At 43.0% G+C, this 18807-nt stretch overlaps 2 protein-coding genes across 2 annotated transcripts in view; one reads left to right on the forward strand and one right to left on the reverse strand.

The window, feature by feature from the left end:
- MYRIP (myosin VIIA and Rab interacting protein) overlaps positions 1-9284 on the forward strand; it is a gene marked incomplete at its 5' end in the record, with an annotated part of 22369 nt that extends 13085 nt beyond the window's left edge. Inside the window, 6 exons of the mRNA XM_057381064.1 lie at positions 394-588; positions 2659-2820; positions 4400-4504; positions 4600-4660; positions 5470-5588; positions 6282-9284. Of these exons, the coding sequence (XP_057237047.1) occupies positions 394-588; positions 2659-2820; positions 4400-4504; positions 4600-4660; positions 5470-5588; positions 6282-6314 (675 nt within the window). The remainder of the gene's footprint in view (positions 1-393; positions 589-2658; positions 2821-4399; positions 4505-4599; positions 4661-5469; positions 5589-6281) is intronic.
- Positions 9285-10568: 1284 nt separating this feature from the next.
- Positions 10569-12759, reverse strand: LOC130582386 (prolactin-releasing peptide-like). Its single transcript, XM_057381047.1, has 2 exons — positions 12597-12759; positions 10569-10987 (listed from the first exon to the last, which is right to left on the reverse strand). The coding sequence occupies exons 1-2, from the start codon at positions 12742-12744 to the stop codon at positions 10809-10811; spliced, it is 327 nt and encodes a 108-aa protein (XP_057237030.1). The 5' UTR covers positions 12745-12759; the 3' UTR covers positions 10569-10808.
- Between the last annotated feature and the right edge of the window lie 6048 nt (positions 12760-18807).

Here is an 18807-nt window from a genome sequence, read left to right on the forward strand (position 1 = left end):
ATCTCTTTGCCAGTATCCAAAAAGGAAAACTGTGTTTTAAAACCTGTTTAAAACACGTTTTCAAAACCAGCTTTATGTAGCTCATGTAGAGTTTAAAGCTGGATATTTGTGTGCTCCTTTGGGATAAGACTTGGACCATCCCTCCAGTAGAATTGTGTTGTAGAAGAATTGCATGTGTTTGTTACTGTGCATGCTGTAGCAGCGTGGGTATGTGAAAAAGGAAGGGAGGAAAAGACAATCCAGATCCAGTTCCATCACATGGTTTTTGTGCCTGTTTGCAGCAGATAGCCATGGAAATGGTTTTGGTGTGGCTATCAGAAGGTGATTTGTATCTTACCCYTCCGTGCTAATTTAATGCTGTTGTTTTCTCTGTCTGTTCTTGTAACAAAATAGAAGTACTCTGCTGTCTCTCTCTGCAACATATCTACAGAAGTCCTGAAAGTCATCAATGCCACTGAAGAACTGATAGCAGAATCCACTGATCCCTGTGATTTCCCAGATGACATTCAGGACAGAGGAAGAGAAACCCTCCCACTGGGCACAGATCCTGTCAGACTCGATGAGCAGCTCACCACACTGGAAGAAAACGTAAGGACACGAATCGGTTTGTGAGAGTCACATGTGAGTGAGTGCAGCTGTGTGTGTGCACCAGCTCGAAAGGCAAAGCACGTGGGCAGCATCCGTGGATGTTCACAATTAATCTGGGGTTTTTAAACAAATACACAAACAGAATGAGAAATGGTATTTCAGCAGTGCTTAACTGTGTTGGTGGGTTTTTTTTTTATATGTGGTCTAAAATATTGASGGGTGAGGGAGTTGGATGCTTTTTGGTTTACAACTAAATTTAGAAACTCTTATCTCAAAAGCTCACTTACACCCTCCAAACCTCTGCAGCTGGGGGGCTACGCCACACCTGGCTGAAAGTACACATCTCCCAGTCCCAGCACAGCCTCATCACTCCAAGGAGAGTGGGGAGAGCATGTCCCCAGTCACTCAGAGAAGTGGAGAAGCTCTTCCTTCCCTCACACATTTCCAGCACACCGTGCTGAGCACCCAGGGAGCTGGAGCTGCCTCCTGCGCTGTTAGAAAGAGCAGGCTGGAGAATCTGAAATAAACATTTGTTTGGCCACATCCATCCTTTTTCATGAGTACCTGTCATCTGCMGGAGAAAGTACAATGCTGAATCATAGAAGGAAATCATTACTTGTTGGAAATTTTTGTGAATCCACTTAATGGAGTTGGTACACTTGGAACTTTCGATTTTCTCTTCTTTCCATATTTAAGTGATTACATTTCAATGATCTTTCCCTTCATTAGGAGCTCTTAAAGATCTCATAGGAATCTGCACTGTTCCATTATGCCATCCTGATCAATTCAGGAAAACAACTCCAGTTTTCTTTAGCCCCAGATAATTTTCAGACAGAATCTCCTCTTAGGGGATAAAATCAGTTTTCTCCRCAGAAACACATTTCCACAGCAGCCCCAGCCTATGAACTGAGGGGAAGATWTTTTATGGCACTAAAAGCCAGTCCTGGCACTGGACTCTGTCTCATGAAATACTGATGTATGAAGATGTATGAAATGAAGGTATCGGCTCAAGAATCTGCTTCAGATCYTGTTTGCTTATCCTTTGAAMCACARAGTCAGCCACAGCCATGTTTAATTYATGCTGGGTTTGTAGCAACATGTCTTTACTGCTATTACAATGGGGAAAATAAGAATATTTATTTCATTTCCACTGGGCTGTTACCAGCCTCATGGAAACAAGTCTCTTGGCTAACAAGTAAATAGGCAGRAAGTGCAGTATTGTCATGTGTTTCTGCACAATTTTGAGCACAAATGTCAAAAGCTAATGCTTGAAAATTACCCTTTTCCATAAACCAGTGACCTCCATCAAGCCATGTACCTTAAGGTATTTGTGAAATAAAAGAAACAGTAAAATGCAGTGTATCACTAATTACTGCTCTGAGGAGCTGTAAGGAAAATGAAACCTTTAGCTGTAGTTWCAGGTATCAGAGGTGGGCCAAAATCGTAAGAGTTGTTCATTTTTAGGGAGGAACTCTGAATTACAAAGTCAGTAATTCTTTCTTAAGTGGCCCAAGTAAATCCATTGACAGGTTCACCCAAAGGCCCAGGAGGTGGGAAGATTTTGGGTGAGAGCAGGATGGGATGGCAATTCATTTACTCTATAGGAAGCTAATATCTRTTTGCTGCTGAGCAGTTATGCATGCAGTTTTTCCTGCCAGAAGGCATTAAGTGGGTTTTAAGAAACACAGCTTTATGTGAGGCATGATCTGTTGACTTCTCCTTGTGGAATTAGGGGGTTTGTTATGTGATTGAATATCAGTAATAAAAAAAAAAAAAACAACAAAATTCTCAATTTTTTTCTTTGCCAATCAGTCTGGAACAAATCTGGTTTGGAATACYATTGTAGCACCTATGAAATCGGTAATGCAGCCAATCCCGTTCATCCCTTCTCTTTGTGGATGTGTATTTTTCAGATTATTTCYCCATTACTTTCCTCTGCCAATTAGATCTCCCTGTGGTGGGCTAGCAAGCAGGGAGGCTCGCAGGTAGGGTGGAAAATGCAGTGTGCTCAAAGATGCACACCCACAAAGCAGAAATCACTGATAACCTGTCCCTGCCTTGGCCCTGCAGGTGTACCTGACAGCCAGCACGGTGTATGGGCTGGAGGGGCAGCTCTCCAACCTGGAAGACGCCGCACGCAAAATCAACAGCGTCACTGAGGAGTCTGAGCTGGCCGATCTGGAGGATCAGGTGGCCACTGCAGCTGCCCAGGTTCACCATGCAGAGCTTCAGGTGAGGACAGCAGCTCCTCCCCRTCTGCAGGTTCCACACTGCCTTGCYTAATACYCACCTCACAGCACACACTTRGAGTAKTCTTTYGTACTGCCRTGCCCTGATGATTTAAGGATGCTGAGCTGTGTAACTCAGCCCGGCCAGAGGTGCTCTGTCTGTACTGTTTGTTTGTGCCCTCGGCTTGGTTTTGGACACAGGAGTGCAAATACCAAGCTGGGCTGCTCTTTGCTGCCAGGCAGCTCCCAGGGGTGCTCCGTGTCATGCACATGGCCCCAGTCAGACTGCAAATGGAGTCTGAGGCACCTTATCTAATCAGCAGCTTGGAAAGCATTTCCCAAAAGAAGCCAGCATTGGCAGCTTTCCACCAGCAACAGGCCAGCAGCAGCCAGAGGCTGAGCCAAGCACAGAGCTGCGTGCCTGCCCTGGGRTTTAGGTGCTAACAGCATCCATCCCAGCCAAAGGCAGGAGCTCGTGTGCACTGTCACCCTGCACCACTCTAGCAGGCTCCACAAAGTCCAGGGCTCAGAACACTTTGTGATCTGGTGCTAAAAGCTGAACGAGATAACGCTGCYAGACCTCAAGGGGCTGCCACTGCAGCTCACTGCTCAGTCTGTACCCAGCAAGACACCCTGACCTGCCTGTGCCAGGGTTTARTGGGATGTACCGGGTGGTTTTACTCAGTGGAAACATGCTCAATTCAGATCTGAGAGCTTGATCATCTCTCTGATGCCAGAAGTGCATTGCTGCACTATTTGATGAACCRGCAGTGGTGTTTTGTTGGCTTTGGTCATTTTTTTAGGGTAAATCTGTCAGTGGGGGTGAGAGGTGAGGAGAAGAGAGGCCTAAGTTATGCAGGGAGAGCAGTGGAAGATCTGCAGAGTGCAGCCAACTCTGGCTTCAGGTGTCACTGTGAATCAGGAGCCAGGTTATGTGTCTGACTCCYCTGGCTCTCACTTTTGTCAACACTTGGCTCCCCTACTCTCAATACCAGACTACTTTCCCCRGGCAATTTRTTTTCCATTCAGTATTTTTATATASTGTRCRCTTGCATTTATGCATGCTTGTGTTTAATATGCATATACATTGAAACCATAAATATTTAAGATTGTTTAGATTTTGTGACAGAGGATGTACTTTGCATGTATAAGAAATGAATTATGAGATAGGAAATGTGTCCCACAAAGTCATTCTTTGAATGTAGCTTTTTAAAAACACAGCTTGAATGAATTTGGGATTATGCAGCTAAAGGTAATTGGGAGATAGCAGATGGAGGTTTTCTCTCCTCCTTTCTTTTTTTCCTCAAAAGGAGTAAAATACCTCTTCCTTGGAGTCACAAGGTAGGTTGGATTGTTCTTTTACTCCATCTTTACTAACAAATTAAGCCCCTTTTAATGTCAGGAATAAAGAATGCAGGAAAGTGTCAGAATTRCTGAAGAAGTTAGCAATCTGTTTTTATTTTCTTATTAAAGAGGATTTTACTGGGGGAGGGTTRTATTTTAGTAGTGGCATCCACAGTAATTTTAAAACTTCTTTTCCCCCCTCCCCATCTGTCTGTCTCTCTCTTTTATTTTCTTTGAAGATTTCAGATATTGAGAGCAGAATATCAGCTCTCACTGTTGCAGGCTTGAACGTGGCTCCCTGTGTTCGCCTGACAAGGAAACGGGATCAAAAGCAAACAAACCAGGTGCCAGAACATTATGTAGTATTCAAAAATACRTTGGGGAAATCTTGCCTCTTTCTCTGTAATGGAGTTGAGTAATGCATATGTGTTGTTTGCAGATGCATACAATAGACACATCAAGACAGCAGAGGAGAAAACTTCCAGCTCCACCAGTAAAAGGTGCGCTTAAACTGTTACATAAATCAGAGAGAGAGAGACTCTCTTTATAAGACTGAATAGAATTAACAGTTCASCAAAGCAGGGAAAAGTTTTAAGTTACCAAATAAACAGAGAAAACCTAATAGCTGTCCCATCCTCCTCATTTTCCATGTACTTCCATTATATAAAATATCCCTTTGTCACATTAAAAAGCATTACCACTTACTCTTCAGCGAAAGTTTTGGCAAATAAACAGGAGCAGARGCAGAAGGCTGGGAAAAGCAAATGAGGAATGCTGAATATTTGCCCTGCAGGAAAGGTGTTGCTGCTCCAGCGTGGCTGGGGATATTTTGTGAGACCCAAGTGGTCGCAGTGCTTTATTTACCAAAAATCAGTTACCACCCTCCCCAACCCACCACCTCCATAAAGTCTGTATTTGCTGATTTCAGTCCAYGTGAAGTGGCTCAGCAATGTTCCTGCTATGTTAGGGAATGGCTGTGAATTGGCCTAATAAATTAAAGTGGGTTTTTTCTTTCAAATTTTTGGTGGGTTTTTGGTTTTTTTTTAAACTTTCCAGTGTGTTATCTCTGACAATTCTATGGCTTGGTTCACTTGGCATTATTCTTTTTTATTCYACTGATTGACATGGCCTCAACCTTTAATAAATTTGGAGTACCACAGCCTGCTGTTTTTAATTTAAATTAAATCCAGCTTTCCTCATACATCTTAGGGGAAGTTTTATCTCCCTAGAAGCTGTGACTCTTCAGAAGTATTTTTATATCTGCTTGAATCTCTTATGTGAAAAATCTCCCTTTCTGTATTTTYGCCAGGTGAAAAAATAGATGGTTCTCCAGTTACCACTGTCAGAACATTTAACAGAAACTTCATGCTTCAAGGATCTCTAACACAAAGAACTAAAGAAAGGAAAAGCACTGCCAAGGACTTAATGGTAAATTAATGTTTCTAAAACTCTGTTAAAAGCAGTTAAATAGACAGATAGCAGTATCTGTGTAGGCATCTGTGTTTCAGCATCTGCGGAARTCTTCTTTTGATAATTTGAGGAAAAGAAATAGAGACTGCTGAGGCAACTCTTGAATAAATAGGAAAATTTTTGAAATTTTCTGGAAAATGTCTGMCTATATACTATAGAGTAGCAGCTCCTGAATGTCAGCTTGTGATAATAAAGCCTGGCTGCCAGGTCTCCAGGAATGTGCTACTCTTAYTTTTTAAAGAATAAATAAATTAGTTGTCCCCTGCATTTCAGACTTCTGAATCAGACCCTCACAGAACCATCTGCACATTGTAACTTGGCGGGTGAGAGTCAACCTTGAATATCACTAATTGTTGAGAAATTTTCAAAGGTTACCTAAGTGGAATTTAAGGGGTAGACAGGTCACACGTTGGCTCTGCAGGGTTTGAACAAAGAGGCTTCACTCAGAACACCCAGGACAGCTTCAGTCATCTCTTCTGCAGCAGCCATAGCGGGATAAGGAAAAAAGCTGACTGTCCCAAAGCAGTCTGCCACAGGATATGTGGGAAATAGGTAGGGAGGTGAGAAGGGGAAGGATCTGGCTCTGTTCTTCAGCAGGCTTGTTTAGTCCTTCACTCATGTTTTATTCTTTCTTGTCCCTCTCTGTTTTAGGAACCTGCTATAGGATCTGCTGTGATGTACTAAACTTACACTTCCCTACTGCCAATAACACACTGCCTAAGGCTGTACACTAGAGTGCCTTTTCTTAACAGCCATTGTGTATGTCCAGCTGAAAATGGACCCTCAAGAACCCACAGAGCCTCAKATATAGGGCTTCATTTGGATACCTCACTGAGAAAGCTGTCCAAGTCTTCAGCATTGTGGTCTGCTCCAGGAAACTCTGCCTTAAAGCTCTCAGAGGACTCTAGACAGGATGCTGAGTTTCAAAAGCAAGGCTCCACATTTTAAGATGCACTTTTTCTCCCTATCGATTGTACTAAAGTATGTCGTCTTTAAACTGCAGTATGTTTTTGTACACTCAGTCATAATTATAGGCCAATTAATCTGCCAAAGCAGACCTGTGATCCATATTTGCTGGCCTCTTACTATTCATGTGGGCATCTGTCTTGTCGAGCAATAAGAACAACTCTGTGCAGTGTGTGCTGCTTTTCAGCTGCTTGGAGGGAGAGGAGAATCTGTGGGCCTCACCCTGCTCCCAGAGAGTCAGTGGAAGTCTTGGAGGGTTGGTAGGAGGAGGAAGACTTCTCTGTTCACRGAGAGTACATTTCACAGGTTGATTGTTCCAGCTCCAGAGCTAGGGATGTTGCTCCAGGCAGCAGGGGTGTCATCCTGAACCAGRAACCAGTGGCCACACATGTGGACCAGGTGTCTGCGGTGTTATGATCCCAGCATCTGGAAACATCTAAACACTGTTAAAGAAACCAGCACCTTTGTATGGCTCGTTCTTCTTGGCAGCATTGTCCACTTGGTGGTGGCCAGCCATGCTGTAGTTCAGAATAAATTCTGTCCAAAMCTTTAGATTGGAAAAAGGAAGTAAAAGCATTGGGGATGAGATCTCTGTTGACTGACTGGAGGTTGTAGGGTGGCTGCAGYTTGAAAGAGATTCCTTTCTGATGTTCACTGGTGTTTCTGAGAAGGAGGCAAATGTCGCCCAGACATTAGTTCCTATAGTGGTCTTTAGCCACCAGGGGAGTATCTGGGGCCTGTTGCTGGTGCCACATGCACCCCGCTACCCTTGGACAACTCTGAATTGAATTGTGAATAGTAATATTCCTTCTTTCATTTCTTGAGACYTTTAACAGGTGAGTCAAACTAGAAGGCCCTTTGGCAGATGCCCAGGAGGGAGGATGCTGCTTACAGGGTGTCCCTCTCACCCTTTTGTGGGAGAACATTGCTAATTTGTGGTATTTTGTGCTCTGAAGAATACAAAGGAGGTAGTCAGAGGAGGTGATGAGCCAGTGAATCCCTTACCTTCCATAGCAGTTGCAGAGCAGGTACCCAAGTGCAGATAGGGTTGATGTGAAATGTGCTATGAAGGAAGGCATGGGCTGGCGAGTTCCCCCCAGCATTAAGGAGCGGGGAGCTCTCCCAAGGGCTGTGGGTACCAGGAAGGAGGAGAGTTCCTTCTTTCCCTGAGCTCCCAAAAAACACCCACGAGCAGAGTGGTACACGTTACCTGCCATGCAGCAGGAAAGCAGTTCCCTAGGACACCAGGCCATGAAATGTCTGTGGTTGGGCAAATACAAGCAAAACTGGGAAAATTTCCTGACTAGGCTGGATTTAGGGGGGCAAGTGGGGAAGACAAGGAATGGCTGGATAGGTTGATTGGAAAAAACAGTGCTAGCTGCAAAATCTGCCACCCACATTTGACATCAAGCTTGTCAGTACTCTGCATGTGAGGAACCCTTGGAATAAATACAAYCATCTTCCCACTCASAATACATGTCACTCCATCCCTTCAWGGAATTTCCATCTGCCCAAGATCTGACCCAATGTGTTCATTCTGGGTGAAATTAGGCCTTCTTTTACTCTCACACAATACTAGTTCTCTGAAATTGGTTTGCACAGATGTGAGGGAAGAATTTGGCCCACTCTGTTTAATATATAAATATATATATAAAATAAATAGATTTTATTTATATATGCAATCCAGTAAAGGAGATTAAACAGAGTAGGATGCCTTGTAATTTTTTTTGTTAATTCAATCTCCTCCTCCATTGACTGTTCTCGTGTATGTATACAATACATTCCCAGGTTCTGGTTTTATGCAGGTATGCGTGTTATGAAAYGTCATTAATGGTGGTTGGTCTGCATATTCGTCTAATAAATAATAACTAATATTGTGTATGTAATATCAATACAGAAATGACTAATTTTAATAGAATAACTCTTTGGCTTCTGTTCTGTTAGTGTGATTTAAACAAGCCAACGAAGTTTGGAGTAGGTTGTTTTCCTTAAGAGGCATGAAAAGCAACTATAATCGTGTTACAATGTTAAAATATTCAGTCTTCTTTGACAGAAAAATGTGTACTGTGTAGGCATTGCAAAAAAAAAAAAAAAAAAAAAAAAAAAAAACCTTAAAAAAAAATCTCACCTGCTCTAAGGCATTTGAATTTTTACAAATGTTTATTGTGCCAAATACGTGCAAAGATATAATTTACTGTTTTAAAAAAAATCATAAAAGCATATGTTATAGCACACAAAGAATTATTTTGTCATCAAGTGATTTCAATCTTTAGTGTTAATATTTATATTTAGATTAATTTTTATAAATGAAAATATTTTAATGGGTAAAATGAAGACTATATGACCTATTTGATTAAGTCTGAGTGAATATTAAGCTTGCCTTGTTGTTGTTATCTGCATACTCACCAAGAATTATTGTCAGGAGAAATTATAAAAGAGTAAAAGCGATTTATGAAAAGAATGCCTTTTCAACGACTTGATTCATAAAGAAAACCAAAAAGTTCTTCTCTGTTGTTTGGATTTATGTGCACTTTGGTCTGGAAGTGTGCAGCACCCACAGCCACACACGGTGCTCAGGCACTGCCTGTCCACAAGTGACGTTGTCACACCCAGGACACGGGCAGCTCCACAGAGGTGCTGGGAATGGGGAAAGGGGACATGCTCAGTTCACATCTYCTCCTCCTCTAGGGCTGGGCTGGGAGGAATCCACTTAGGAACATTTGATTGAGTGTTCTCCAAACCAATGAGTCTGTTGGGTGAAATTCCCTCTCCTGCACAGTTTCTCAGATGGAATTTCTTTCTCTCTGGGATTGCTACAAAAACTGAGCAAGAACCTTGTCGATAATCTTAGCCTCACACTTCTRAAGTTTCCTTGCAATGAATGTGGATCAAAATGTTTATCAGCCTATCATCTTCTCCACCATGAAAGCATTCAGTAAAATCAGTGTGTTTGAGTTAACACTTTGGGTCAGCAGATATGTTGTATTATAAATGGTGGTGACTTCCTTATTATAATAAAAACCCATCCCTTGCTGACGGGCCATTTGCAAAAAGAGAAAGAAGGGTTAAAATGTCTGCAATGGTTAATTCAACCGTTACTCAGTTTTAGTACTAATTCTCACAAAGCACAACTAAAAGTGCAAGTCCATTTAACTTTATCCTTTACAGAATGATTCATGGCCTGGATTTAACTACATCAGTTATTGCCTAAATTATAAACTATCTTTTTTTGATATAAACCATAGATTAAACTGTGTTATTCCTGCTAATAGTTGTTAATCAAGATGAAACACATTGTGAGTAACACTTTTTTATAAAAGAAATATAACGAAGTTATATCAACATGAATAAATGTGGGTRTTGAACTGCTACTCCAGGCTTATTGATGTGGACTAATATAGTAGMTGGTACATGGCTTGTGATCCTCAAAGAGCAACTTTAGCTTGTTCAGACAATGGACTTTGAAATAATGAGATTGTTTTAAAGGGAATCAGCCTGTTCAGGCCTTTGCCTCTTTTGGATAATGGTGCATGATCATATGCAGTAGGCACAAAATTACTCCAACAAATTCAATTGGCCAATTTTTTTTCTTCAGCAGGGAGAAAATAYTTATCTTTGATAGGAGCCCCTCTTTGTTCATTAATATATCTCTCCAGCAGTACAGGAAGAATCATGAAGGGCCAGTGGGTAYTTCAGGAAGACATTCTTAGGAGTGGATGTTAACAATCTCCGTATAAAGCTGCACACAGAGAACCAGCATTTCATGCCATTAATGCAGGTACATTAAAAATTGTTAAAAGGCCTTTTTTTTTCTTCCAACCATTGCTTTTTATTTTTACATATCAACAGCCATTGACGCTTAAATATGACAAAAGGGTTTCATGATACATTTAACACTGCAGAGTTTAAATCCCAGTCCAAAACTGTGTGTGTTTTGGATAAACCTAATGTTACAGTGAACAGGATCAGGAGATTGGTGGGGATGCAYGATGAAGAAACATTTTTATAAGCTGTGGTGGCACTTAGTGCTGGTGTCCATGCATTGTCTTTTACCTGCACCCTGAATATGTTTCTTTTTGAAGGAACTTGCACAAGGAGCAGAAAGAAGAGCAGTGTGGGATTGCAAGGCAAAAGCAGGACTGTAGGTCTGAGGTGCAGGGGAGGGCACAATTCAAGGAACAGAGCTTGGGTCGCCACCTCGGGGAACAGAGATCACCAGTCATTGTCCTCTGTGTCCAATAATTTTTGCTCCCACAAAGTGTTCAAGATGAGATCCAGGTGTCTGCTCACAGGCCTCAGGCTGCCATGGCTGCTCCTCAGCTGCCTCTTCCCAAAGCGCCCGATGGGGCGAACACCACGGCCCACGTACCAAAAAGGGTCAATCTCAGGACCTGCAATTCAAAGCAGTCAGTGAGGATGCACCACTGCACTTGGRTGCAGCATTTCCTGAACATCTCGAGGATGTTACACAGATTAACTTGTAGGCCAGGAGAAAAAAAAAAAAACAGGGAAAGGCCACAGCCAGACATCCATCTACTGGTGCCTTTGGTGCCTGGTGTAAAACCCAAAGGAAGAGGATTCAGATGCAAAATTCATTTTCATCCATCTTGGCTGCAATCTGCATTTCTAACACAAGCCAAAGGATCCATCAGAGTTTTCTGCAGCATGGACCAGATACATTATTTCYACAGGCTAATAAATCTACTGAATTGCAGAGGGGATTCCTGCATGGGGAGTACACATGRAAAGTTAATTCTTGTTCACTCAGGAAGTAGTTTGCATAGATGACTAGTTTTTTGGTTTTTTTTTTTCTTTTAAAGCTTTGACACAACTTATTTTTGTGGTCTTGTGCAGTTTTGGAGCAGGTGTGGAGATGGGTATAGTTGTATTAAAAGACAATAATATTAAAAAGATAATTTTAAAAGTATTAAAGACTATATATTAAAAGATACAGCAGCAGGGAAATTCTAAAACACGCTGGAGATGATGCTACCCTGAGGAAATGCCAAATAGTTCCAGAGCTGGACAACTGTCAGAAACAGGAATAAATTACAATTTCAGCACATTATATATCAACCCAGTCACATGAAAGTCTCAATCGAGGCAAGAGGATTTTCCCCTGTGCATTTTGATGCTTGAACACACAAAAAAAATTCACTTTGTCATTAAATTTCTCCATAAATACATTTTTTAAGTCTTTCAACACAGTGTTTTAACAGCCTTCCTACTCAATAAAACCCAAGTAACTTCCTTTTTTTCACCTGTGTACCTAAAACCTGAGGTTTCCAACATCTCTGTCCTCTTTAATGGGGAAAGGTGTGGCACTGAGCCCATGCACCTCAATCTCCATAACCCCTCTCTCCCACCCCACCTACAATTATCAGCCTATGCTCCTTGAGGGAAGAGGAGATATCTTGRTAAGATTTTCTCAGAAATCTTGTTGACTGTGTGCTTGTTTTAACGTGATACATTTCCCTCACCTGAGCAGCCTAATTTCCTTGCAGCATCTCTGAATGGAGATATTTTAACCACTTGTATTTGGACTTTCAGACAAATCATGGTCCCAGACAGAATTGATGATGTCTGTAAAATGAAGTTAAGCTTCTAGCCCTTGCTTTCTTGTTATTATATAGAAGTAGTTGTGTAGGTCTAGAGAACTGAAAATTGTGTAGYTGTGTWGGTCTACAGCTGAAAATTTAGTACTTAAATATTTGATGTCTACCACTGTACATTTTCTCATCTACGCTTTGCACATTAGTGTCTTCTCTGATATTTATGMAAAATAATGCTATTTGCCTTGGCTGATTAAGGGCTGTGAGAAGGAYATGAGGATCTGTATATGCACTGACAARTGCAAATGGAAACACAGGGCCTCACACCAACACTTCACCATAGAAACACCAACATGATTTCCTGTTGAATTGGCCTGACAGCCCAGCCCTGATCCCTCAGTGCAGCAGAGACTGTGGGGTCATCATGTCAGGTGAGATTCATACTTACTTCTGTTGTCTATCTGATGTTTAAATGGCCTGCTCTGTCCTGCAGCAAAGCTGAGTGATACCAGGAGCAAGAGCACGTAGAAAGTGACCAGCTTTAGGTGGTTTGGTGACCACTGGGCACGTGGTGTCCAGAAGACTGGATGACACATGATGGAGCAGTGGTGGGAAGGCTGCAAGGAGAAGAGTGAACATGGGTTAATGAGTTTAAGGTCTCGAGATGAAGGAATGTACCAACTGTAATGGTGTGTTCCTATCCATCAGAGCCATTTCATGGCTCTAAATTCTGTGGAACACTGATGCTGGGGATGTCCTGGKCATTTCTGTTTGAAGGCAAAGGCTATGTATTGGGCTATCTAGTGAGGTAAAAACTGGAGAGTTTTTCTCTCCAGCAGTGAAAGCCTTCACAGGACAGTTGAGTTTTGAGCTCACTGTTGATTCTGTATAGCTCTCTGTATGGCCACGGGCCACTGGAGTGTGTTTTAGCCACTCCCATCAGCATCCTTTCCTTGCTTGTAAAATGTGTGTAACATTTGCAGTTTACAGACTCATTTTACAACTAAATGCATTTCAGTATGAATGGGAATGCTCCTCCTGTGTCATCGCACCCTTTTTTTGCCAGCGTAGAAAATTACAATTTCCAGTTAACAGTTTCCACTGGTAGATGACCTAGTCCTTTAAGTGCACCCAGATGCAGCAGAATGAGAAATCCCTCCGAGCTCTCACTGGTTGGGCTGGGCAGAACAGAAAGTGCTGAGCTGGGMAAATTGCTTCCAGGAAGGGGAGGGAGGCTCTGGTTACCACTATCTCTGGCATTTTGTACAAGCTTCCTCACAGCAGCTCTCCCAGCTGTGAGTCTTGCTATGACAGTCTGTCTTGTAGCATGCAAAGTCTGCCTGTGCATTTCACATCCTGGAGCCTCTGCCTATAAAGCAAAGACCTATTTGGTTAAGCATTATTTACAATATACAGGCACAGGGGCTGTAGGAAATCCTCTCGGCTGTGCCTGCACTGAGACTTCTCTTTGTGGGATTTCCCCCCCCTGCTGCCAAAATCTTAGCCTGCTTTCAGTACAGGCAGAGCAGGAATGCAAGATGCTCCCAAAGACACCAAACAGGCAGCACAGCAAAAACACGTSAAGAAGCCGGTTGTGTCTTTCATTTAAATGCAGTCAAAACCTCCTTCACCCCCCGTATTCAGTGAAGGTTTCTCAAGGGCTTTCTCCCACACTGAGAGGTGCTTACCAGGCAGCTTAGAGGAAAGTGATTTTAAACTCATGATTTCAGAATTGCAAATTAAGTTTTTCTAACTTGAATATCTCATGACAATCTGAACTAAATTAYCTTAGCATGTAGAACCACATGGGGTGAATTCTGCCTTCAGTTTTGGCTGGGGTACCTCCCCTATTGTTCCATTTTTAGCAAAACCTTAGGTTCAGTAAGACAAAAAGGTGTTTTAAGGCATCTCTCTGGTGTGTTTACAGGGCTGTTACAGRTTTTGCTGGTYTTGTGTCTGCTTTTTTYGGGGGGAGGGGAACTGAGTTACAGAAAGTAAAAGCTTGTCTTGAGCTCATTGTTCGTGAAAGACAAAAATACCGGAAAAAGCTTTTAGCACACACTTTTTCCTAAGCACTGCTGTGTCTCAGTYCCMACCWGCTGGACCTGTGCCTGAATCAGCCAYTGCAGCSTCCTTCTTCAGCACTGATATTTATTGAACTTTTTGTTCATATCCTTATCCTGGCTAGGGTTTCTGTGAAATGCATCGCTCCCACCGCTCCTCAGTAAGTAGCATGCCACCCTTAAATAATCAGGGGGCTCAGCATCTCAAATCCTCCCTAATTTTTCCTTCACCTAATTGTCCCACCACTGTTTATATGGGAAGAAACAGGAGTATGAGGTAGTGCCACAAACTTGACCCATAGCATTTCTAATACATTTAGCATTTCCATCTTTTCACTAAGCAAAAAGCCTGATTATCCACAGTCCTTTCAAGAGTTGTGTGGCTAAGAGATGGTCTGTGATCTCAGGTCCATACCTGCAGCTTTCTTTCAAAAGGAAAATGGAAAAAAAMCAAGACCTCAGTCAAGCAGTGTGCCTCCATTTTCAACCATGAAATCATCACCATTAAATAATTTAAAATTTTTAAAACTGGTTAGTTGTAACAAAACTTGACACAATTAAAAGTTACAGGCATTATTTTGCTCTGGAGCTCAGAAAAATTCAGAGTCACTGTCATTTTATCAACTTGCCACATCTGCTTGGTGCCAAACAGTCTTTAAATTCAGGCTGAGCAACATCTGTGACAGCAGCCTGGCAACTTTCATCAACATCAGAGCCGGATGTTCAAGCTACAAATGGAGTTACAGTGAAGCAGCAGTATCACAGCTTGCCATGGGTCAGCCTCACGAGGAGTCGGAGACCAGCCTGCCTTTCCCTCTGGGGGGCTCTTACACCAGACTCAAAGTCTGCTGCAGATCCATCAGATAAAACCTCGGAAGACAAGGTGCTACTAACACTTTACACCCTCAGCCAGCATCTTCCTTGAGATCAGCGGCTGTGCACACCCCCTCTTATGCAAAGGTGCAAAGTTTTCCAGTTTGAGAGCAGCGCTGGAAGCACCCGGGAGGGCTCAGCCCCCGGGTGAGTGCAGCTCTAGGAGCAGGCTCGTTTCAGGGCCGAGTGCTGGAGAGACACAGGGCTGTGCTGCTGATCCTGCTTGTGCTCTCCCTGCAGGGCACCGCACTGCCCGCGGGGTCACCCACCCTGCCTCGGCACGGTCTGCTTCACTGACAAAAACTGAGCAAAAGTCTGGACAACAGTCACTGAGCACAGCTGTGTGTGTTAATGTAGGTAAGCTACAGCTCAAAAAGAAAAAAAGGAAATCCAGCAAAAAAGAACCTGGACAAACCCTGAAGCAGATAGGGGGAGGCACTCACCTGTGTGCACCAAAGCTGCTTCTCAGGTAGTAGCTGCTCCAAGCAGTAGCAGGGCAGCTGAGGGGGCATGTGCCTTTTATACTGGATGGAAGTGGACTTGCAGCAGGGAGGGGGAGTCAAGAGGTGGGCCAGCAGGACGTCAGCAGCACTAGTAGCAGGATTTAAATTTACAAAAGGAGGGGTAGGGGAACGGAGGCTCTATCATAAAGCCATCGATGGGGGCCGGGAGCAGCAGTTGAGGGCGGTGCCAGGTGATTGTAGGGGAGCACAGCAGGACACATGGCTGAGACCCCCAGGGCCACCAGGAAGAGAGGAGAGGGAAGGGAGCTGCCACCATGTGCCTATGGATGAGGGGGCACAGACAAACAGAAGCAGCTACCCTCTCTGCAAAGGAGAGCCACGCTCTCTGTGCTGCCCAGCTGAGACGCTCTGTCTGACGAGCACATCCGCAGGGGGAAACACTCGTGGCTGAGAGTGAGTTGTGGGGAGAAAGAGCAGATGGACAGTGGGGAACTCTCAGAGACAGCARGCAGGAACAGTTTGTCCACACACTCCTGCCCCAGCCCTCGATCCTCCTGCTGTTGTCCCATCTTTGCTTTCTGCTYAGGATCTTACTTGATGGCAGCTCTTGCTTCATTAAGCCCTGACCCACAGCTGGGATCAAGCCACCCATGCATAAGGTTTAAGTCATACTGTAACACAGCACCCAAGTAGCCAATGAAATCAGTAGTGATTCAGTGCTTAAGCAGGCCMTTACCAGTTTTGTGGCAGAGAAAATTTTATCTACATGAGGCAAACATCTCGACCAATATTGTATTTCCACAACAGGTATCTCTTCCTGAGCAGTTATTTTTAACTCTGTCTCTTGACTAATGTCACCGCGGCCTTGCTGTACAGATCTCGCTGCTTTAGAAGCTCTGACCCTGTTTACCCTGGAGGTTTGCAGGGGAGCAGCAGCTGAACTGGCGGGTGTTTCACTCCTTGAGAACCATCCTGCAGAGAGGCTGAGATGTGAAGTGATACTGGGCTGCCTGGGAGCTGCAGGCTCTTTCTTCACAGACACATGATCGTGCTCYGCTCCTGGTGAGGTACCTGAAGGAACAATTTTTGAGGCTGTGCTTTGAAAGGGGTATCTGAGGCCTGACCCCATCCATAAACTGATTGCATAGGAAATGCTGAAATCCCTCTAGATGAAAAGGAAGTTCAGTAGCAAACCTGTTCAATTTTGGTATAAAGATGCCTCCAGCTGGGAAAGCTTCAAAGCACAAATAATGCTATTTCACTCGGGCACCTCTCAAAATAAATGAAATTGTTTTATTTCCCAGGGGCAATTTGTGGGGTAGTTCTGTGAGGAAGTATGGTGAAATGTTGCCTGACCGTGCCCCAACTCACCATYCAAGCATCAAGTACCACTGTGAGAGTATGGTCATGAATCGCATTTCTGTGTAATAGCTTGTTTTATGGGTATATGTGTGAACAAAAATGGTAAAGAAGCCTGAGAAATACTCTTCCATTCTCCARTTTCCACCCAACAACAGCTAAGAGAAGTGTCTTCCTCATCTAAGTTTTCAAGAGTTTACTCAGACTACTCAGGATCACAACCGCAAAATATGAAGAGCACTTCATAGTCCACGGTAGCACAAAAGGTCTTTCTACAGCTATCCCAATCAATAATAGATATACATGCTTTTCTCAGAAACCTCCTTTTAGTGTGTTCCCTTTGAACCTCGCAAACACTCCCTACCTAAAAATCAATCTGCGTCCAAGAACCAGGCAGTGACTGTGCTTCTGCTGGGCTAATTTTGTGTGCATGTGTGCAGATGGTATCTTCTTCGTAAGTAAAACTCTTCATAGCTTCTCATCRTAGATATTTTCCTTTACTGCTTTTCACATTTATTTTTACCAGAAAATGTGGGTATCCTTTCATGATCTCTAGCAGGCAATTGCKGGAGTAAAGGTTTCTTTTCCCCAGGATATGCAGGATCCTTCCTTGTTTTGTTGTTTTGCTAGTGATCCTATCATCTTAAAACAGAAGCAAAAGGTTTTTTTCATTTACTTTTGTCAGTCTTGCTGGCACTGCAGTGTGAGCCCTTCCATAGCACAGATAATTTTTTTACCAATTGTCATCTACATGGAAGTTATCACATTATATTATGCAATGTCTTCTTGTTAACAATGCTTGCTTATTGGTAAAGACTGCTCGCAAAATATGCCATACAAAAATAAAACAAGAAGAAACCCCAACCACATACACAAAAGTCATTATTGGGAGAGCCAGCATTTAAAATGCTCTAATATGATCATCTACCTTCATTCTGGCCCAAAGYTGATCTACTGCAGTATCTTGGTTTTGACAGTGGGCAACAAAAAACATTTATTAAAATGTGTAAAACCAGGGCAGCATATTTCCACATTCCCCACCACACTCTTCTCACAGACCCTTGAGCCCTGGTCCAGAGACTTCCCAAACCAAATGTTTCTTTGTGGTAGAGAGCCTTGATGGGCTTCTTCTCTTTCACAGTTCCTTCCTGAACCCATGTAAATTCTCAGCATCCACAAAATTATGTGCCAAGGACTTCACAGCTCTTTCTCTGCTACAGGAAGGATCACAGCTGTGGATCTGTTCTGGACACACCACTTGCCAGTTTCAAGAGCTTTCATTTTCACTTTCATTCAAGTGTTTTCATTTTTGCATTCAATCATTTTGACTTCATSAAAKGTTACTGTAAAATGTTCTCTGTAACAAAGAGTAGTAAGTTATGTGGCAGTCTGTTTAAATGAGGCTTATCAGGCATTTCTTTACCAAAGCACAACTTTACTCTCCTGATTCATTGGATGTCACCAGACCACAACTGAACCACCACAGTGCTATGCACAGTACTCAGAATCTGTTTCACAGAAATCATCCTGGCTTCTCAGAGTCTTTTCAGGCAGCTGTTATTTGATTTTATTTTGTTACCCCCTTCATAGSAGGGCTTATGCTTTGGCTGAGAAAAGGAAGTCAGCTTATGCAGACAGAAATGTGAAAACCACTCAGACTTGGGAGGAACTGGGAAAGAGCTGTCAGGTTGTCACAACAAGGGTTGTGAAAGACCAAACCAGAAAGATCTTCTAGAGGACAGCTTGGTCTGTAGTGAAGCTGCAGAGTTTTGGGTGTTAAAACTTCCTTTATTTTCCTGTTTCTGAGGAAGAGGCTGGGAACATGCTGTCTTCTTTGCAGAAGATCCCTAAGAAAGACTCAAGTCYTACCTCACACAATTAAAGGCTCCTGGATGTAAAA

The sequence above is a fragment of the Malurus melanocephalus genome, unplaced genomic scaffold, assembly GCF_030028575.1.
Source record: "Malurus melanocephalus ecotype Western Australia unplaced genomic scaffold, MMel_1.1 scaffold_489, whole genome shotgun sequence".
Taxonomy (NCBI): Eukaryota; Metazoa; Chordata; class Aves; order Passeriformes; family Maluridae; genus Malurus; species Malurus melanocephalus.